At 50.1% G+C, this 21,666-nt stretch overlaps 2 protein-coding genes across 9 annotated transcripts in view; both read right to left on the reverse strand.

Moving 5' to 3' along the window:
• Positions 1-9,449, reverse strand: part of LIMK1 (LIM domain kinase 1) — a 41,278-nt gene extending 31,829 nt beyond the window's left edge. Inside the window, exons 1-2 of one of the 2 annotated variants that reach the window (XM_081889477.1) lie at positions 9,022-9,449; positions 6,810-6,906 (exon numbers count right to left, since the gene is read on the reverse strand). In XM_081889477.1, coding sequence (XP_081745603.1) covers positions 6,810-6,906; positions 9,022-9,079 — 155 coding nt within the window. In that variant the 5' untranslated portion in view covers positions 9,080-9,449. Of the gene's footprint in view, positions 1-3,476; positions 3,715-6,809; positions 6,907-9,021 lie in introns of those variants that run through there. The other variant, XM_081889476.1, reaches the window with a different exon arrangement.
• A 4,491-nt stretch (positions 9,450-13,940) lies between these two features.
• Positions 13,941-21,666, reverse strand: part of ELN (elastin) — a 58,083-nt gene continuing 50,357 nt past the window's right edge. For all 7 annotated transcript variants that reach the window (XM_081889465.1, XM_081889464.1, XM_081889462.1 and 4 more), the window contains 9 exons: positions 21,541-21,588; positions 20,917-20,955; positions 20,559-20,630; positions 19,838-19,879; positions 18,868-18,894; positions 17,513-17,557; positions 16,031-16,060; positions 15,898-15,927; positions 13,941-14,755 (listed from right to left, as the gene is read on the reverse strand). In XM_081889465.1, coding sequence (XP_081745591.1) covers positions 14,739-14,755; positions 15,898-15,927; positions 16,031-16,060; positions 17,513-17,557; positions 18,868-18,894; positions 19,838-19,879; positions 20,559-20,630; positions 20,917-20,955; positions 21,541-21,588 — 350 coding nt within the window. In that variant the 3' untranslated portion in view covers positions 13,941-14,738. The remainder of the gene's footprint in view (positions 14,756-15,897; positions 15,928-16,030; positions 16,061-17,512; positions 17,558-18,867; positions 18,895-19,837; positions 19,880-20,558; positions 20,631-20,916; positions 20,956-21,540; positions 21,589-21,666) is intronic.

The raw sequence follows: 21,666 nt of genomic DNA on the forward strand, positions 1-21,666 counted from the left end.
ATGAAGCTTGGGCTCTGTCCCGGCCTCTCAGCCTGACCTACCTCACAGGGTTGTGGTGGTGATTAAATGAGGTTGGGGAGAAACATGTATGCCAACTTGAGCTCCTTGGAGAGACAGAAATATGGGGTGTCAAGGCAATAAATAAATTATGCGCATGCCATGAGAATCCAGTGGATTGCAAGCACTCATGAGCTCACAGAAGTTAGTTCCAAGCAAGAAATGTTCGGTTCCTTCCTCCTAAAAACAAACAAACAACACTTTCCTGTGAGGCCTACAGTTCAGGCCCCTTCATCGCTGCCCACAACAAAATGGGAGCTTGAAAACATGAAACTGCAGCCACTCGAAGTTCTCTCTTGTCTCACCTTCCTTCTTATCTGCCTTGCCCACAGGGAATAAGGGCATCTGCCTTGCTGCCTTGCCGCTTCCTTCTCAAACACAATTTAATTTGTAAGCTTCTGGGGGCAGGGAAGCCTCTAATTTTAATGCTCCCTCCATTAAGAGTCACATGGAAGACTCTGTACATCACACATGCCATTTTCATTTGACTGCAGCTCAGCTTTTGGCAAAAAACCAAGACAATCAACTCACCTCTGGAATTTGACATCACCAGTTACGTATCTAATTATGTAACAACATCTTTCTTAGTTGTTGGTTTTCCTTTTGTCAAATAAGTTTTATGACAACAGTGACCAGTCTTCTTCCCAGATCTCCATCTCCTATTATGGACTGGTATTATACCTGAACACTTTTGGTTCTTAGCTAAAATTTTGACCTCAATCCCCTTCCACGCTGTGTGTGGCCCACAGGTTCTGTGTCAAAGTACCACTTGGTATGAAGAGTTGGACCACCCTGACCTAGAGGAACCAAACCTAGTCAACTTCCCTTTTCAGAGTCTGCCCTGGGGGTTAATGCAGAAAAGAACCCATCAGGCCCAGCCATTTGGGGTTTCAATGGGATTTCCAAAAACCTACCAAGGAAAATCAGCATTTAAAAGTAAGCACAGTCAAAACCAGGTTCTGCGAATGGAAAAGGGTCTGCTCCCAAGCCATGGACTCTGATAGCTGGACTTCCTCTTAAAGGTTTAAAGTTTAAATGATGTTAAATGTGGGACACCCACCCAATGAGTTTTGGCTTCCTTTTGGAATGAGGAGGGGAAGAATCATGCATGGTACCTTGAGCTCCTTGGGGGGAAAGGTCAACAACAACCAGTACTACTACTACTACTACTTCTACAACTACAAATACTACTACTACTACTACAGTATCTCAATTCAAAATCGGATCAGATGGTATTCAAACATAGATGGGAAAAATACTCCTCTATCTCAGGCACTATCATGCCACACTGGGGAAACATTATCCCAAGACATGTCCAAATACATAGAGCAGGCAGGCAGGCAAACTACTTTCCAAAATATATAGTAGATCAATCAATCAATCAATCAATCAATCAATCAATCAGCACTATTCGTTTCAATGCAAAGGAAATCCAGTGCAAACAGGGGAGAGGAACACCACCAATTACATATCGTTTGCAGACTGAAAGCCACAACAGTGAATGTGGATAGCATTCACTGGACTGATTTCTGTCCCACACAAGGAACAAATCAGCAGACACTGGCCATTTTCTGCTCCTGTTCCCATTTCCTTCAGAATTCCACCTTGCCCAAGACCAGTGATCCTAATAATACGAGACAGGATGTTGACAAAAGGAGCCCAAGCTTGCCTTTCTTTCTCCACCAAGGACAATGAAAAGTGACCTTCGCAGGCACGTGCTGGCAAGTGGTAGCCGCTGATCTGGAAATAGAATCAGAAGCTGCAAAACTCTTCCAGTTTGCTGGCACTGAGAAGCTTCTACGAGGCAACCAGGAGCTGGCAGCTCCCTGTTCCCAGTCTGAAGAAAACAGAATGGGATTTCACATCCCAGAGTGCAATACAAATTCCTTCCACCTTCCTTTTGCCTCGGGTCAAACCACATACAGCAGGTTTTGGAAACCACACAGAAACCTGCTGGATCTCTTTATCCTAGGTGTAAGTGAGCCGAACAGACATGCCCCACCCCCGTGACCATTTCAAAAGAATCACTGCTGCCTATAACTTTAGGTGGGGATGCTTCTGAATCAGAAACCAAATGCAAAGACAAGCCCAACAGGGAGCCTCCATTCTTGCTTTAAAAGGCAGTTTTAATACCATGGAGAACCAGGCCAACTAAATCAAACCTCCATGTTCAGAGGAAGTGTATCTTTGGACACCAGATGCTAGAGACAAAGAACAACAGGAACATCAGAAAGGCCTGGTGGATCAGGCCAATGGCCCAGCTACTCCAGCATCCTGTTCTCACAGTGGCCAACCAGATGCTCCATAGAGAAGCAAGCAGCAAGCAGGACTTGAGCACAAGAGCCCTCTTTCCTCCTGCAGTTTCCAGAAACTGGTATTCAGAAGCATTATTGCCTCTGACTGTGGAAGCAGAGCATAGCTACCATAGCTAGTAGCCTTCAAGAGCCTAATTCCATGAATTTGCCTAATTCTCTTTTAAAGCCACCCAGGTTATTGGCCATCACTGCCTCCTGTGGGAGGGAGTTCCACAGTTTAACTATGCACAGCATGAAGAAGGACTTTATTTCCTCTGTACCAAATCTTCCAGCAGCTTCATTGGATGTCCACGAGTTCTAGTGTTATGAGAGAGGGAGAAAAACGTCTCTCTATCCACTTTCACCATGGAATCATAGAACTGCAGAGTTGGAAGGGACCTTGAGGGTCCTCTACCCAAACCCCTGCATATGCAGCTGGCCCATACGGGGATCAAACCCACAACCTTGGCATTTTTAACACCATGTTCTAACCACCTGAGCCACCTTCATCATGCCATGTGTCATTGTTCTATGCCAAGGACTGCAACACTGCTTGTTCTATGCCAAGGACTGCAAATTGGAGGATATAACAATATATCACCCAACCCTAGTCAGCGGTTCTCACCTGTGACCGCTAAATAAACCCTCCACATTCAGAGGAAGTATCTTTCAATATCAGATGCTTAGAGCCAAAGGGCAACAGGAGCACTACAGTCATACCTCAGGTTACAGACACTTCAGGTTGCGGTTTTTCAGGTTACGGACCACCGAAACTCGGAAGTACCGGAATGGGTTACTTCTGGCTTTTGGCTGCCGTGCATGCGCAGAAGCACTAAATTGCACTTTGCGCATGTGCAGAAGCACCAAATCCCAACCCGCGCGTGCACAGATGCGTCACTGAGGGTTATGCACGCTGCGGGTTGCGAACGTGCATCCCGCACGGATCACGTTCGCAACTCAAGCGTCAACTGTACTGGGAAGCTTTCCAGAGACGCCTAGCTGACCACAGTCGGAGGCAGTGCACTGAACCAACCCAACCCAGCGCCCGGCCCAGCTGGTCGGCTTTTATCTCCTGCCAACTCTGAGTTCAAATCCTGAATTCCATCATATCCGGTGGAGACTTACTTGGCTCCTGCTGTCAGAAAGTGGTTGCTCTTGAGCACGGCAGCCAGCAACGGGGTCTCCTCCTTGGCACCTGCCCACTGCTGGTGCCTCGAACGTGGGCAGAGGCAAACCCTTCCCTGCCTCCCCTGGGCAGCCAGGGGCTGAGCCCGGCCCCTGAGATAAGCCCCCGAGTTCGCCAGCTCTGACCCCGAAGAGTAGCTCCTCACTGCCATTGCAATTTGCGCTGCTCTGCTCTGCTCTGTTCTGCCTCGGAAGCTGACTCCAGCCAGCCCAGCCCCAGGGCAGGAAGTTGTTCTGTAATCACAAGGAGGGGAGTTTCCTCTGTGACTGCGCCTCCGCGCAGCATCGGGCCTCTCTCTCAGCCGCCCCCTGGGAGTCACGTAGCTATCTTTGTCAACAGCCCTGCGCAGATGTGCTCTTGCCACAGCTGGGAGGCTGAAGCGCAGGCCTCTCTCTGCACCGCCTCTTGCATCATCGAGCCAGCCTGCGCATTGTCCACCTCAGAGGACACATGCAATTTCCACCCACCTCCATGCCCCACTAGCTGGTGGGGGGAGCACCGATGCCTGGGCATCTCCCCAGCATGCAAGAGCTATAAGAATGTGAGAAGAACCTGATGGATCAGGCCAAAGACACATCTGGCCCAGCACCCTGTTCTCACAATAGCTAAATGCCCCTAAGAACTTGGAAATCTAGATAGACTGCCACTGGGCCTGGAGGTTCCATCAGGACATAAGAAGAGCTCAGAGGCAGAGCATAGCTATCATGGTTAGCAGCCTTCTCCTCCGTGAATTTGTCTTTTAAAGGAATCCAGGTTGGTGTTCCCCACTGCGTCCTGCAGGAGCAAGTTCCAGAGTTAAAATGCATGTCCTCAGATGGATCACAGACGCACCTGTTTGTCCTCAAGCCAGACTCTTCCAAGCAGACGCCAGTGTGAGAGTGAGAGAAGAGCTATTTTATTCCCTGCTTGGTGAGGGAGGCAGCCAGGCTTTTAAAAGCACACAACCCCAAAGCAGCCAGGGTCGGGGCCCAGGGAATCGGCTCCGAGCTGGACGTGTGAGGAGTGTGTCTCTTGGAAGGAGAGCCAAGTCTCTGTGCTTGCCAGATGCCACCAGCCATATTGATGGCTGCCCAGAAGGAGGAGGGGGGAGGGACTGTAAAGCCAAGAATGAATGGAGCAGCCGAGCTGTTGGGGAAACAGATGATCAGCGGAGGAAGGTGGCTCTCGTCTTTTGCCCCCTCCCCACCAGGTACCTGGAACATATGCTGGAGGGGAGAGGGTAAGTTTAGCCTGGAGAAGAGAAGACCGAGAGGTGCAAGCAGGATAGCTCAGTTGGTTAGAGCACCGTGCTGATAATGCCAAGGTTGCAGGTTTGATCCCCGTACGGGACAGCTGCATATTCCTGCATTGCAGGATTTGATGATCGTCAAGGTCCCTTCCAACTCTACAATTCTATGATAGGCATCTTCAGAAGAAGTCTACTGTCCAGATCTGCCCTGGTCAGACCCCACCTGGAGTGTGGTAGGGCACTGCAGTTTAAGAAGGCTATTGGCAAGCTGGAAGGTGAGCAGAGAAGGGTGACAGAGATTATCAAGGGTCCAAGCCTTTGGAGGAAAGGTTGAGGGCATTGGTTATATTTAGCCTGGAGAAGAAAAGTGATATGATAGCCACCTTCAAATATCTGATGGACTCTCACTGGGAAGATGGAGCCAGTTTCTTTTCTGCTGCTCCAGAGGGTTGGACCCAGACCAAAGGATTCAAATGGCAAGAAAGGGGATTCTGACAAGGAACAACTTTCTGACCATAGGATCTGTTCCACAGTGGAGGATTCTCCTTCCACAGCAGTGGATTCTCCGTCTCTGGAGGATTTTCAACAGAGGTTGGTCAGCGATCAGTCAGGGACTCTTTAGCTGCGATTCCTGCATTGCAGGAGTTGGGCTAGATGCCCTTCCAACTCTACAATTCGATGTTTGCATGATTCTTTGGTGCAGAAGAAGCTGTTCAAGCTGTCCCAGGACCAGGCCACGAACCTCCTTGGCAGGAGAGCGCTGGATCTCGTTGCTCACACCAACCCGTGCTAAAGAATATTCTAAGGGTGGGGGGCACTTCCTTTCTGGCCAGATAAGCAACAATGAACATAGGAAGAGTCCTGGGATGGCTCAGTCGAAAAGAAGCCGATTTCTAGTCCAGCATCCAGTCCTCAAAATGGCCAACCAGACACCTCTTCCAGGAAGCCCATAATCAGGGGCTGAGCGCCAGGGCAACCCTCTCCCCACTTGGGATCCCCAGCAAGTAGGATTCAGAGGCAGACCATAGTCATTGTAGCTAATAGTCATCGGCAGCCCTTCTGTCCAGTCCTCTTTTAAAACCATCCAAGCCGGCGGCCATCACTGACTCCTGAGGCAGTGAGTTCCATCATTTAACTATGCATTGCATTAAGAAGGACTTTCTTATGTCTGCCCTGAATTTCCTAGCATTTCTCCTTTTTCTCCAAGGAGCTCAAAGGAGTGTACATGGTTCTCCCCTCTCCCCTCAATTAATTCCCACAACAACCCTGTGAGGCAGGCTAGGCTGAGAGGCAGCGACTGGCCTCCAAGGTCACCCAGTGAATGTCATGACCGAGTGGGAATTTGAACCCAGGTCTCCCATGTCCTAGTCCGATAATGTAACCACTTTGCAACACAGCCTCTCTTTAGATGTAGCTCTGGCCTAGTTTGCACACCATGGAAAGTCAAGCTAGCTATCTATCTATTGATTGATTGATTGATTGCATTTATAGCCCACCTTTTTTTCCTCCCAGGTTCTCCTGCCCACAACAACCCTGTGAGGTAGGCTAAGCCAAGAGGCAGCGACAGATCCAAAGTCATGACCTAGTGGGGATTTGAACCCTGGCCACTCTCAGGTCCTAATCCAACACTACCACTTTCTAAAGGAAAAAGCCCCAGATCTTGAAACTTTTCCTTGCTCTAATAACCGCCTCACTGCTTTCTGAAACTGTGGTTCTCAAGATCGGAACACAGGAAGTCAGACCACTGGCCCATCTAGCCCAGTACTGTCTACACTGACTGGCAGCAGATCTCGAGGATTTCAGACAGGAGAATCTCTCACCATTGGGGATTGAACCTGGGACCTTCTGCACTCGAAGCAAGTGTTCCATCCCTGAGCTATAGTCCTTTCCCTTAGCTTGCAGGGCTACAACTCCAATTGTCCTTGTCCTTTGACCCTCCTGGCAGGGCCTGATGGGAGATGGCAGTTCAGAAAAGCAGCTGGGAGGGTGAAGGCTCCCCCTTCGCACCCTACTGGTGACAGCCGCCCTACCAGAGCGGTCCTACCTGAAGCAGTCGGTGTGCCAGTCCGCGTTGAGGGCCTGCAGATACTGGCCGTCGTAGATACTGTGGCTGCAGCTGGCGCATATCGGCAGATTGCTTCCTGGAGAGGAAAACAGAGGTGGGGGCAGGTTGAGTGGAGGGGGGTCATCAGCACAGCCTGGGCTCTCACTGCAGGATTTCAGTTTTTGCCCAAAACCAGATGTAGGCCTACAAACAGGGCCCTTGTCTGCACAACACTTTTAAAGTACCACTTCAAACTGGCATGGCTTTCCCCGAAAGAATTCTGGGGACGGCAGTTTTGGCCTTGAGGAGCTACAGTTCCCAGAGCCCTTAACAAACTACAGATCCTGGGAAGCCAAACAGGCTTTCAATGCATGTTGGATGTGTGGTGTGGCCTCAGATAGGAAGGAGGGAGTCAATCCATACCACATATTTAAAGCAGTCCAAGACCACTTTAAACAGGCCCGGCTTCTCCCGAAGAATCTTGGCAACCATAGTTTGCTAAGGATGTTGAGTTGCTTTTAGAAATACCCCTATTAGCCCCCACTCCCAGAACTACAATTTCCAGAGTTCCCTGGGAACAGGGATTGACTGTCGAACCACTCTGGGATTTGCAGTTTGGGGAGAGGAATAAGGGGTCCCTTAAAAACCCTCAGCACCCATAACAAACTACACTTCCCAGGATTTTTTTGGGGGAAAGGCATGGCTATTTAAAGTTGCATGACGCTGATTTAAATGTATAGTGCAGAGGCACTCCAAAACTCCAGAGGGGCTGTGGGTGATTTCTCACTCTCCCCCAGAATGCACCTCATCCTCCTGTGCCCCCCCAGAATAGATTTGTTTGAAGCAGTGCTCAAACAAATGCAGCACGCACACTGAATGAACAAGGGTGCCTCTGAGAACACACAGAATAACTTCCGTAATCCGAACCTGAAGCATGGCTCCGCCAGGAGCCTCATCCCTGTTAACTCTTGAGAGGGGGCATTGGGGGGGGGGTAATGGCAATTCTCCTGCACCCAGCTGCTCACAAATGCCCAGAGGCCCCTAGCTGAGGCTAGCCCTATGACCTCCTTTCCCATGGCTGGTGGCCACAGATCGATCTCCTGTTTATATAACAGCAGGACTGTCCCCTACTTCACTCCCATAGATTGGGGGTGTGTGTGGAGAGGAGTGGCAGGGAAACCAGGGAGGCAACCCTAGAAATGGGGAACAGAATGGGGGGGGGTGATAATTTTTTCCTTGCACCCAGACTCTGAACCTGTTTTCAGTAGCAGGCCTCCATGCTGTAACAATTACAGGGGAGCAAGGGTGTCTTGGAGCATGCACAGAGAGTGCTTTCTTTTTTCTTTGTAACCACAGCATGCCCACCCTCTTCTGGGCCCAGATGCCATTGGGGTTATGAGGATCAGAAAGATGATAGGATTTGTGGGGCGAGGGGGACACCCTTCTTCCTGCTGTGAACGAGCATTTTATTCACCCTCTCCTGTTCCACCCGTTTGCAAAAGGAGAATTCCCACACTCAGGAAAGGCTCTATGAATCCTCAACTTTCAGTAAAGTAGCGAAAATATTTGCGAAAGGAAGTGGGAAAGCATAGATCCTAGAATCAACCCCGAAGTCTTTTATCCAAACCCCATTTTCTTGCATTCCGGTCAGACGAGACTCCCTTGCCTGCGGCAGGAGGTCGGGAGAAACAGCACCCTGGACAGCACCCACCGGATGGGCACCTGATTAACCTCCCCGTCCGCGCCTCCTGGGGTGAGTTGAAAGCGCAGAGACAACGGGCTAGAGGTGGGGAGAGAGGAAACGCGCTCTGCACGTGCTCAGAGACGCGCTCCCACTTAGTCTGCGCACGCCCGTTAAGGCGAGTGAAGGGGCTATGTAGGCCATGGGGGCCTCTCCCAACCTTCCGAGGACCACTCCACAAGCCCCACTAGCGCACGCGCGTGAAGTAGATCTCTCCTTTCGCCCCCACCCCTGCCGGCCTCTTGCACGTGTGAATGCCTGCCACGCGTGCAATGCAGCAAGGGGGCGGCCCGGACGTTTCTCTCTTTCTCTCTCCCACCCCCTGTGGGGCTCAAGGTCAAGCAGGGGAGGGGGCGGAGGAGCCCTGCACGCCACCCCACTCCGTCACCACCGCGCCCCAGGAGTCAGGCCAGAGGCCGGGCGAGGGGCGACGTGGAGTGGGGGCGGGGAGGGCTCTCTCCCAGGACCCACCTTCGTCCTCTCCCATGGGCTCGTCTCTCCAGGTGCAGCACAGGAGCATCAGCCTCATGCGGACGCCGCGCCAGACCCCCCCGGCTCGGGCGGCAGCAGCGTCGGCGTCGGCGTCTGCTCCCTGCGCTTGCCGGGCGGCGAAGGGGGCAGGGCGGGCAAGGCGGGCTGCTTGGTTGCGCCGGCTGCGGACTCGCCCGGGCCGACTGCGCGGCAGCCCTGGGAAAATGGGGCGGGGGTGAGGAGGAGGAGGAGGGAGGCGGGTCCAAAGAGGAGCCAGCCAGCCAGAGGGACCCCTCTTACTCCGCCCGTCTCCAGCTATAATGCAACGTGCGCTGCAAGGCGATGCAAGGCCAGGCGCCTCCCCTCTCGCTTGGACGGGGCGGGGGGCTAGAAGAAGCGGAGTCCCGGCAGGGATGCAGCCAGCCAGCCAGAACCGGACACACGCACGCGCGCGCGCGCACACATCCCCCGCCGCCGCGCGCTCCCTGGGAAGCCTAGCTGACGGAAAGGGAGGAGATGGTGAGGGAAGCCCTGAGTGCGCGCAGAGGGTCTGGGGGCAATGGCAGATAAAACCGACGGGGGTGTGTGTGAAGAGAAATGTATGATCTTGTGTCAGACCACAGCTAAGCTGTGATAGTCCACGCGCGCTCTCCAGGGTTTCAGGAGTGGCTGGAGAAGGGGCCCCTGAGTATGTGCAGAGTGCCCAGGGGCAACTGCAGACAAAAGGCGAGGGGGTAGTGCAGGGAAGAGGAAAACGTATTCTTGTGTGCCACCCCAATCTCTGAGCTGTGCGAGACGCTATTGGGTTCCAGGCACCTTTACCAAGGGTCCATGCTTTCAGAGCCATATTTAGGGCAGCATGGCCGGTTCGCCGGCACTGGGCGCCAAGCCGAGGGGACACCACAGGGCGCCACAACTGTGACATAGCGCACAGAACGGAAGGCAAGAGGCAGGGGACATTGGATTTTGGCCTCACAGAGGGCGCCACTAAAAATTTGAAATACGAAAATTCACCCCTACATGTTTCCTTTTAAAAACGAGGCATAGTGGGGACTCAGGTATTTTTATGATACATAGTTTATGTACACATACAGTGGTACCTCGGGTTACATACGCTTCAGGTTACAGACTCCGCTAACCCAGAAATAGTACCTCGGGTTAAGAACTTTGTTTCAGGATGAGAACAGAAATTGTGCTCCGGCGGCGCGGCAGCAGCAGGAGGCCCCATTAGCTAAAGTGGTGCAGAACAGTTTCAGGTTAAGAATGGACCTCTGTATATGCAAACTGAGCCTACGATGCAGCAGTTCCCGGCATTAATGCCCCAAAAGGCTCTTGCTTCTCTGGATTCAAACAGACATCAACCATTGTGCTCTGACTCTGCCTTTTCCAGCCGGTCACTTTTTCTAGCCCACAACTCTAACTCACGGTCAACTCTAACACTCTACTTCGAACTCTCTGTCTTCCCAACTATCTCTGAGCTGAGACCCCATGCATTTGGTTTTCCTAATGGCTTTTGTTCTCCATCATCCCAGGCAATTTCCTGGTCAGGAAACTGGCTCAGTTTATATTTTAACATCTACTGAATCCAGAAGTTCAGTATCTGGCATCCAGAAACTTGTAACAGGGTGTTGTTTGTGTCTGAAACTCATAAACTCATAACAGTAGGAAGCTGCCTTGTCCTGTGTCAGACCAGCAGTCCAGCCCCGTATGGTGGACACTGACCAGCAGCAGCTCTCCAAAGTGGGAGTCTCTACCTGGAGATGCCACCTGGGATTGAACCTGGGACAGATGTTCTCCCACCACTGGGTTAAGACTCCAGTCCTCATGGTTACCAACCAAGGACTGCTTTCAGACCACCAGTCTCTCTAGCCAGTGGGAGGAAGCAAGACTTATCAATACCAGTTGCCGGATGCCATGGTGGCCTGAGGGGGAGTCCCTTTCTACTTGAATCCTGCTTGTGGGCTTTCCCTTGGGACATCGGTTGGCCTCTAAAACTGCTGGCACATTTGCTAAGCTAAGCAGGGTCTGGTCTGGTTTCAAATTGGATGGGGAACTACGTGTTGAGATTCCAGCATTGCAGAGGGATGGACTTGGATAACCCTGGGGTCCCTTCCAGCTCAACAATTATATGAAAAGGAAACTGGGCTTGATGGGCCATTGGCCTGATCCAACAACCTCTTAGGTTCTTATCTGCTGTCTATTTTCTGGTTGCTAATGCGCAGCCATCTATGGAGGAAAAGGCTATCGATGGGTAGTAGCCACAATGGCTATGCTCTGCCTCCACAATCAGAGGCAACAATGCTTCTGAATACCTGCTGCTGGAAGCCCGGCGGGGCCAGAGTGCTCTTGTGCATGAATCCTGCTTGTGGGTTTCCCACAATGGCCACCGGGTCACCAACTGTGAGAACAGGATGCCGGTCTAGATGGCCTGATCCATCTGCAGGACTCTTCTTAAGAGTGCTTAATTGATGCATTCGGGATCTCCTCTTGTTCTGTTGTTGTATTTCTGCCTTTCTCAATTTGTACAGGGCAGCAAGTAGTGACAGCCTTCAATTTCTTCAGCTTATTTGTGTATGTGTCTCCTTTCTCCCCCTGCACACATTGCCACTGTACAGAACAACTTGGCAAAAAGGAGTCTTGGGACAATTGTGCATATGGCTATATTGAGATTCTGTTGATGTGTTGTTGTTGTTGTTGTTTTCCACGAGAAGCACTGGCTAACTTCCATTAAGAACGTAAGAAGAGTCTGCTGGTCAGGCCAACAGCCCATCTAGTCCAGCATCCTCTTCTCAAAGTGATCACCCCAGATGCTTCACTGGGAAACTTGCAAGCAGGACCAAAGCACAAGATCCCCCCTCCCCTCCCTTCCCCTCTCCTCTCCTCTGGTTTCTAGCAACTGGTATTCAGAAGCATTGCTGCCTCCAACTGCAGAGGCAGAGCATATCTATCATGGCCAGAAGCCATCAATAGTCTTCTTATCCTCCATAAAATTGCCCCATCCTCTGTTAAAGCCATCCAGACTGGTGGCCATCACTACCTCCTGTGGGAACAAGTTGCATGAAGAAGGACTTCCTTATGTCTGCCCTGAATCTTCCAATATCCAGCTTCATTTGGATGTCCACGACTTCTAGTGCTATGAGAGGAAGAAAACCTTTTCCACTTTTCCTATGCCATGCATAATTTTATAACTTCTATCACGTCGCCTCTTACTTGCCTTTTCTCTTAACTAAAAAGCCTCAAATGCCACACATTTTCTCCTTCAACCCCCTTGATCATTTTGGTTGTTGCTTTCTAAACCTTTTCCAGTTCTGCAATATCCGTTTTTAGGTGAGGTGGCCGGAATTTCACACAATGTTCAAAATGCGACCGCAGCATAGATTGGTATGGCATTATGACATGGTCCATAGAAATTTCAGTTCCGTTCCCCAATGATTCCCGATGCTCTCTCCCCTCCTCAGTGTTGATTTCCTGCCTATTTTTGGTTCACTTGCACCACAAACACTGATATTTCCTTGTGAAATTCACACAGGTGCTGCAGGGTCCCTGCAGATTCGTTTTCGGCAGTAAGGTACAATTTTATGATTTTATTCTATTTGCAAACATGGAGTAACATAGTTCATCTCCACCAGATGCATTTATTCACGTGTGGGTTTTATGACTAGGGAAAGAAAAATATTACATTTAAATATAATGGTCCTAGTATAATGGCAATCCAAAACAGTTCCTCTGTAATATTTTCCAGGATAATTAATTCTTCAGCTACAGTTTCTCCGATTTCTACTGTCTTGTTTTTTTCCTGTAGTGTTTTTTATTGTTGAGATGGTTTGTAGGTGTGGAATTTAATAAAATGTATTTCTAAAACCAAACCAACACCATCATTTTCTCAGTTGTGTCATTGCTTACAGAAGTTGCCCCATTGCTGGGCATTCTGCAATAAAAGCTGCATGACTCTCAGTGAAACAGCTCAGCTCCTCATCAGGCTGCAAAGGAGCTGAACTGCTGGTTGCAAAGTGCTTTGCTCCACTCTAGCAAGCTCACCTCTGGATCTTCAATGAGCCCTACAGCCCAACTCCTCCCCCTAAGCTATAGGATCCAGAGAGGGCCATTTCCAAGTGTGCATCTCACTACTATCTATCAAAATTGAGGGATGGTATGAAAACTATCTTCAAAGAACTGAAGAGCTGCCACATGGAAGACGGAGGGAGCTGGTTTGCTGCTGCTCTGGAGGGGAGGACTGGAACCAATGGATTCAAATTACCAGAAAGGAGATTTTGACTAAACAGCAGGAAGAACCAGAGCCCTTTTTTTGGCCAGAACTCATTGGAACTCGATTCTGGATAGGGCTGGGTGATATCTGGTTTTCAACATTGTGATATATCACCACATGCACATGCATGCATCGTGATTCATAATATATTGCCAGGTCAAAAATTATGAAACCGATCTCACGATATGGACTTCACACTGGTTTTGCACAATATATCGCCTAGTTCTGGCACCTCTCAGGTGAACATCATTGTCAATATAAGGGTGGCATTCATGGTGAGTTTGAGTACCTCTTTTTCTAGAAAAAGCAATGGGAAGAACAGTTTGGTGTTACGAGCTATTGGACAGTAGAACGGGCTCTTTCGGAAGGTAGTGGAATTTCCATCATTGGAGGTTTTCCCACAGAGGCTGGATGGCCACCTGTCAGAGATCTTTAGCCATGATGCACTGCAAAGAGTTGAACCAGGTGACTCCGGGTCCTTTCCAACTCTACAATTCTATGCATCTAATAATAAACAGTCACACCTGCCAAGATGCGCCCACTTTGCCCCTCTGCACAGGCTCAGAGACACTCAGTTTGTGTTTGCTCGGGTTGCTCAAGGGAAACTAGGTTCCAGACTGTACGTCTCCAGGAGGAAAAAGCACAAGAAATGTTCCTTTAAAAAGTTATTTATTAGTCAGGTTTTATTTAATTCTTTTTTTCCCGGAAAGCGGTTTACTGTTCCTCTTTATAAAAAGTGTCCCATCCCAGTTACATCGAAGTGATTAAACATGAAGAGTCATGGAGCAGGTCGGCCACGGTCCCTTGGGGAGGGGCGGGGGACCCCCAGGACGGCCTCTTTGCTCAGACTTGGACGGCGTGGCCTCTGGCTCTCTTGCTTGAAAGGCCGGATGTGGCCTGGGCTGTGCTAATCCGCTGCGGCCCTGACAGGCAGCAGCTGGAGGATTAAGGTTAATCCTGTTGGCACCGACCCCCCAGCCTGGCCTGCTCCCCCTCCCCTGCCGATACGCAGGCAGTGTGCCAGGGGAGGGGCTCCCGTGGCAACCCAGTGGCATTCTCCCCCCAGAAAAACTGGAGCCTGGAGAGAGAGGGAGGGGGCGGAGACTGGGAAAGGGAGTGGGGCCAACTGGCCAGTGTGACTACTGACCCCCCCGGACAGGGCTCAGGAGTGGGCTAAAGTGCTCGGGCATCTTCCCCCCTCCTCCGAAAGCGGCCCTCCTCGGCCGCAGCACCAAAGAGGCCCCCCCACCGCCCAGGAAGTGGACGGCTGGGTGTAGCACCAGTGAGAGAGGGAGGAGGGCTGTTTGGGGTCTGTGGGGCAAAAAGGCACAGGGCGGCGGTGACGATGGCGGTGGTGGTGGAATCTGCTTTTCTCGGGGTGAGGGGGTACATTCGAGACCAGGCAGTAGCACCAAAGTTCATGAGGTGAATGGTAGGCAGTCTGTTAGGGCTACTTCCTCTTGCGGCCTGCAAGGTGTGGGGAGAGGAGAATAGAAGAGGAAGACCATCAGTGGTGACACATGCCTTACTCACATCCCAGCTGCCTTTGAATGATTTGTATTACTTATTTGTAAAAATAGTAATAATAATATTACCAGCATACTGCAACATCAGAAAAATATATATGTCAAAGCAGTTTACAGCAATGAAACCATGGAACCATTCAAAAAGTTTGAAACAGACATTGTGGGAGGAAGTGTTCTGAACTGCCTGACTAGGTCTGGTGGAATTGAAAAGCGTTCAGCGCTTGCTGAAACTCCAGTGGTGGAGAGTTCCACAGGACAGGGTTGATGACATTAAAGGACATCTGTGGGGGTGATGCCTCGGGGGCTTCCATTTCACCCTGCCTCGTGGATGGGCTGGCCCTGAGGCACCTGGAGCACACCAGAACTGGTGGATGGGTTCATATGGACTAGCTCCTTTGCTACCAGGGGTGTCCTTATTTAACCATCTTCTGGGCTGCTGTCAGGGCAAACTGTATTTCAGTTGCTGGTTCTAAAACTACTTTGTTTTTATTACCTTGTAATTTATTTATTTATTTTTTTAAAAAAAATAATGTTGCAAGCCACCCTGAATCCCACCTTCAGAAAAAGGCATGATAAACACATTAAAATAAAATAAAACAACGATAGGAGGAGGAGGAGGACACTGTGTGTCCGGGGGGCATTTTTCATGGATGGCTCACAGGTAGGGATAGTGGAAGATTCCGATGGACTGGAGAACAGTACCCCAAATTGTGTCCATTTGTGTGCTGATTCTCAACTTGGGGCGGAATTCAGGCAAGTGAACCTGTTGGTACTTGCTGTTATCATTTAAGTCCGCAAACATAATGTGATTGGTGGCCATTCTCCTGGCCCGCCCGCCCCTTTGAAAAAATAGCCAGACCAACAGAATTTGCCCTTTGACCTCCTGTTCCAATTAGCGGCCCACCGGAGGCCTATGAGACCCTCCCCATACAGGCGAGTCCTGATGGGAAGAAGCTCTCCCCACCCCATCCCCGTTGCTAGAGCCTGGCACTCAGAGGTAGACTGCCTTTGAACCTGGAGGCTCTTGGAACAAGACAGAAACAGTTTGAAAGTGGACTGCTTCTGGGTTGGGGTGCGACTTACCTCTGTAGCCGTACGGCTTGGGAGGTTTGCCTGTGGAGAAGCAAGGGAGAAACACGGGGTGAGGTCACTCAAGATCTCCTGGATTCACCCTTGACCCCCCACCCAGCCAGCCAGCAGAAAACAATGCACTTACCACCATAGCCCAGCTGGCCAGGGACTCCACCTGCAAGCCCAAACCAGGCAGGAAAACTGGTTAGCCACACAGAGAAGCCAGCAGCCCCCCCCCCCACATTCTGAACTGTGTGTGTGTGTTTGGGTGAGGGGTGCATGGCAAAGGTCACAGTGTGTGTGTGTGTTTGGGTGAGGGGTGCATGGCAAAGGCTTGACTAGATGACTGTACTGTTCCAGGATTCTATGGAAACACCTAAGCATCCTGTTATATTTCCTTGTATTCAGATCATTAGTATGGGACTCTCATCTCTGAGCATAAGAACATACAAAGAGCCCTGTAGCTGGATCAGGCCAAAGGAGGCCCATCTGGTCCAGCACCTCCTTCTCACAGTGGCCAGCCAGATGCCTGATATGAGAAACCCCCAAGGAGGTGTCAAGGCAGGAGTAGGGAACAAGTCAGCAATAACTCACAAGGTGTCCGTGAAGTTAACTCTTTATTCAAAGGAACTAAACAGCTCCGGCCTAGTGAGCACAGCAACTGTTCCCGATACAGCTTGCCCCAAGGAGGCAGTTGTGGGGACTGAAGGTCCCCACCTTCCCACAGCTGCCTAAGTTATTTGCAAGCGATCTGAGGCTTTGTCGTCTTGCCTGCATTTCCTCCGCCCTCTTCCTACCTCTTCTGGTTCTGGGGAACCAGTGGGGAGGGCAGCTGGTCACAGCAGGAGGGGGAGACTCCCTGGCTTCTTCAGCAGACTGCCTCATCTCTGCCTCTTGGCCCTCCTCCTCTCCAGCCTCCGCTTCTGCCTCTGCCTCTGGACTGCTCTCTGAAACAGCCTCTTCCTGCTCACTAAACCCTGTTGCCTCCTCAGGCCCTGACACCTTCTCCTCCTTGTCTGCTCCCTCTTCTCTCTCTGACCCACCACCAATCCCCTGGCTCTGAGACGTCTTCCCTTGGGAGTTCCCCCACTGGCACCTCTGCATCCGTGACAGCAGAATTCAAGCACAAGAGCCCTCTCCTCTCCTGTGGTCTCCAGCAATTGCTATCCAGAAGCTCTGCTTCCTCCAACCATGGAGGCAGAACAAAACCATCATGGCTAGTAGCCATTGTTAGTCCCCCCCCTCCATGAATGGACCAAGCATCTTTCAAAGCCATCCAAGCTGGCGGCCATTACTACCTCCTGTGGGAGCAAGGCATCTTACGCTTGCTGGTTTCCTGCAGGTGTCAGGTTGGCCACTGTGGAGACAGGATGCTGAACTAGATGGGCCATTGGCCTGATCCAACGGGCTCTTAGATTCTTATGAACTGGTACCAGTGACAGGGTGTAAGGCATACCTTATGAGGGAGATGACCTCACTGAAGACCACCTGCTTGCCCCCAAATTGACTGCTCCCCTGGTCTGTTTCAGCTCTTTTGTGGGTGTCATCCATGATCAGGCCACTGCTTTCTCCCTGCACCCGGGTTTTTCAGGAACTGAACTCACCCCCCCGCCCCCTATTAACATACCTGGGTAAATAGGAGACAAACCATAACCATAGCCAGCTCCGCCCGCTACAATGGAGGAAAAAATGGGTGGGAGAGAGAGAGTCAGAAAAGCTTCAATATTGCAGGAATTCCACAAGCCTGGGACCCCAAGGGTCTAGTACAACCCCTTGCAGATTTCCACACCCCTCCTCCTCCTCCTCCTCCTTCTTCTCCCACCCATCTGTCCCCTCTCACCAGTTGGGTGGAATCAGTTCACACATTCCTATACAGCTCAGGGCCAGAAAGATAGGATGCTCTGAGCCTGGGTGCTCAGATCCTTGGGTGAGCATCTTCTCTCAGTCCCATCAACATCAGAGGCACTGAAGAGACAGGGCCTTTACTGTGGCTGCTCCCAGATTGTGGGATCCCTACCCAGGAGAGGTCCGCCTGGCTCCCTCCTTGTTAGGCTAAGGCCTTCCTGCTTCGACAGAGCTTTGGAGACGGAGAGGCAGGCGATGCTGGCCAACTGGGTTGCTGCCAGGGCAAACTGGATTTTAATTGCCCGTTCTAAATGGGTTCTGAGATCTGTTTTTAATTATTGTTTGTAAGCCACTTTGAGCTCCTTGGAGAAAAGAGTGGCATATAAATGCATTAAATAATCATATGAATACATAAATATATAAGAAGGTTGGTGACCCCCGATAAAGACGCTTAACATAAAAAGGAGTTAACCTTATTTCTTGCTTGTTCTAGAGAACGAGCGGAAGGCTTACTACTAATACTAATGTAGCTGCTGAGTCTTGGTGTTATTTTAAATTTTAATTCTGTTACATAATTTGTTACAACATTATTGTTTCATCAAACCATCAGAGATGTAGCCCGGGGGGGGGGGGTCCTCTATTTTATTTTCTCTTTCTGCTGAAAAGCTCTATTTAACATCATTTAGACAGCATTTTTTTTAAATGACAATGTAAATTAAGATATTTTCCCCTTTCAATCTATTCACAGTACTTTACAGTTTTTTGTGAGTTTCTCGCCTCACTAAGCTGCTCCTGTTCTGCTTCATATGTCATTTTTCTTTTGTTTATTTATTTCCCTTTCTTTCTTTTTTCTTGACAAGCAAGCATTTTGGATGTCTAATGATCTTGGCTACAAAGCATAATAATAATGTAATATTAGGTGTGTTGTTGTTTTTTAAAGAAAAGACTTAGCATTTTTATTGAAACCAAATTTGTCTCGCAGTGACATCATTATTGAACTTTGTTCTATAATTTCTCTCTCTCTCTCTCTCTCTCTCTCTCTCTCTCTCTCTCTCTCTCTCTCTCTCTCTCTCACACACACACACACACACACACACACACACTATATAATAAAGGGAATTTAGTTCATCAACTCACCAACTTGTGGAATGCCAGCACCATAACCTGTGATAGAAATAAGAAGACATTTGATCAGAATAGATGTTGTTGAGGGAGGTCAAATTGGGGTGTGTATCACACAACTCTGGCAACGCCCTGTTCAATATAGAAATACACCGAAAGTCTGAAATGTACGTATCCAGATTCAATGTTGCATCCTTAGGGGAGTTGAAGGCTTTTTTTGGGTGGGGGGTCCTTCTATGAAATCTCAAGACTTCGGTCAAACATACAATCCCCAATTATTTTTTTCCCATGGGGGTAGGAACCTCCATTAGGGTAAATTTGTCCTTTATGAGGCTCCACCATTTTACTTCATGGGTGAAGAGTTTTAATCCATTTTTAGTCTGTTGTTATTTTAACTTTCCAGGTGCCTTAAATCATTCTTGCCATTTTTCCTTATCAATAAATTTATTGTTTTAGCTCTTTTGTACACAGCCTTGAGGGTTGTGTGTGTGTGTACAATCATGTGGTATATTGATTTTATGAAATGGTAAGAAATAAATAAGAAGGCTTTTCAGCCCAAGGGCCGTGTTGCCTCATGAGCAAATTTGTGAGGGCCGCTCCCAGTGGTGGGCAGAGCCAGAGGCAGAAAGGGGTGGGGCTACAGATGTGAGGGTTGCCATTTTATGCCTGGCTGTCTCCCAGTCATTTGAAAGTCAGATATTTATACACACATTTCCTCTATCCAGGCAAGCGAAGAGGCTTTATGACCTTCCAAAGACACATTCCAGCCAGGCACCGACATTCAAGAAGGGGGCAGGGCAGGGCAAGGAGGGGCATGGCCTAGGGCCAGTCCTAAGTGCCAGAGAGGTATGGGGGCCACATTTGAGGTCCCCAATCTCTGCCTTGAACCTTGGAGCAATCTGGAGAGTTCTGAAGGAAACTGAGCTCCGCCACTTGCCTTCCGCCATTACCTCAACTCCACCACATGGTCCCATTTTGCTCATACCTGGTTTGGGAGGTTTGCCACCGGCTCCTGGGTACGTCAGCCCTGTGCAAGAGAGCGTGAGGGAAAATTAGAAGCTCGTCTTGGAAGTCAGACTTGCGGCCTGCTGACCTCAAGGAAGCAGTGGGGTTGCCTCAGAGGGCATGGGCAAGCTAGGGGAGCTGGAGGCAGGACCCCCTAAAATAGGACCGTAGGAAGCAGATTGGGGCTGTAACATTTGTGGTATATCCAGTACTATTTGGGGGGGGGGTAATAAAAATGTGGTGCTGGTACTTCTATATTGAGAAAGGTGTCGTAGGTACCAATACAAAATGCCAATGGGCTGCCCCAAAAGAGGTAATTGTGCAGTAGCTTTTGATATTCATCTTATCCTCCATGATGAGAGTTTAATCCTGCTTCGTCATAAGTCTGACTCAGACTCTGGCTCAGGGGTGGTGAGCAGGGAGGGGGAAACAGGGGTGAGGATGAGTAGCTACAACGAATAGTTGCTAAAACTGGGAGTAGATACAACAGGGTGTAACTACAACAGTTAACAGATCCCATTGCCTGCTTCCTTGCAGGCTCTGGCTGGGAGCAACGACAAAGCAGAGGGTCAACTCACTGAGGCCACTGTTGGGTAAGGCCACCAAGACATCTTGCAAAGTCCCCTCACACCACCCCCAAATTCAGAGCACAACATTGGGGGCTTCCTTCCCAGTGCTCTGGCTGAACAATCTCTACGCACCTCCAGCTCCAGCACCACCAAGGCCTGCTCCCCCTGCGCCGGGGACCCCATATCCTCCTCGTCCACCAAAGCCTGCCAGAAAAAGTGGCTCAGTCATAAACCCACCCTCACGGTTTGTTAGAAATAAGCTCTATGTGGAGGACCCATAGTGTAAATAACATGGAGGATACTGAAGTTATTCAGCCTATGACTGCCTGGAATGCTCCCAGGCCCCACAGCCCAGCCCCCAAGTGATTTCGGATGTGTAGCCAGGACAAGGGGTGAGCCATGGAGCTGTCCATCTTGTCCCAAAGAATGCCCTGTCTTGTGTGGAGGCCCCTCTTCTCCCCTCCCTCCCCTTGGGTCTGCAGCATCGTACCTGGTACGCCAAAGCCACCCAGCCCAGCTCCTGGCACACCTGTTGGGGTGAGAAAAAGCAAGTCTTGGTTTATCAAAGGCATTTCTCCCCACTGCCGACCAGACACTTTCCATGTTTCCCAGTTCTTCAACTCATAAGAAGCATCTGCCGGATCAGGTCCATCCAGTCCAGCATCCTGTTCTCACAGAGGCCAACCAGATGCCTCTTATGGGAAACAGGAGCACACGAGCCCTCTCCCCTGCTCCACGCAAAGACTCCCAGTGACTGGTATTCAGAAGCTTTGCTGCCTCTAACTGGGGAGGCAGAGCACGGCCATCGTGACTTGTACCCATTCATAGCCCCCTCCTCCTCCATGAATTGACCCAATCCTCTTCTAAAGCCCTCTAGTTTGGTGACCATCACTGCCTCTTGCGGTGGTGGGGAGTTCCACAGTTTAATTCTGTGCTGCGTGAAGATGGGCTTCCTTTTGTCAACAGATAGCTAGATCTCCTGTGACTGTTTTGTTTTTGTTTTTGGGGTGAGGTGTGGGCAGGTGAGTGGATAGGCAGAACTTCCAGTACTATCGTTATGATTATGATTATTATTTACGTCTTGCCCATTTCCCTGACAGGGACTCATACGTACCATATTTGGGTGGCTTGGCCCCTGGTTGCAGTCCAGTTTGGGGGATTCCTGTGAGATAAGGAGAAACAATCTGTGTCAGAGCCCCAATGCCCAGGGATCTCTTCTGGTGCACAGCAAAACTGGACT

Source organism: Podarcis melisellensis, assembly GCF_964234715.1.
Source record: "Podarcis melisellensis genome assembly, chromosome: 15".
NCBI lineage: Eukaryota > Metazoa > Chordata > Lepidosauria > Squamata > Lacertidae > Podarcis > Podarcis melisellensis.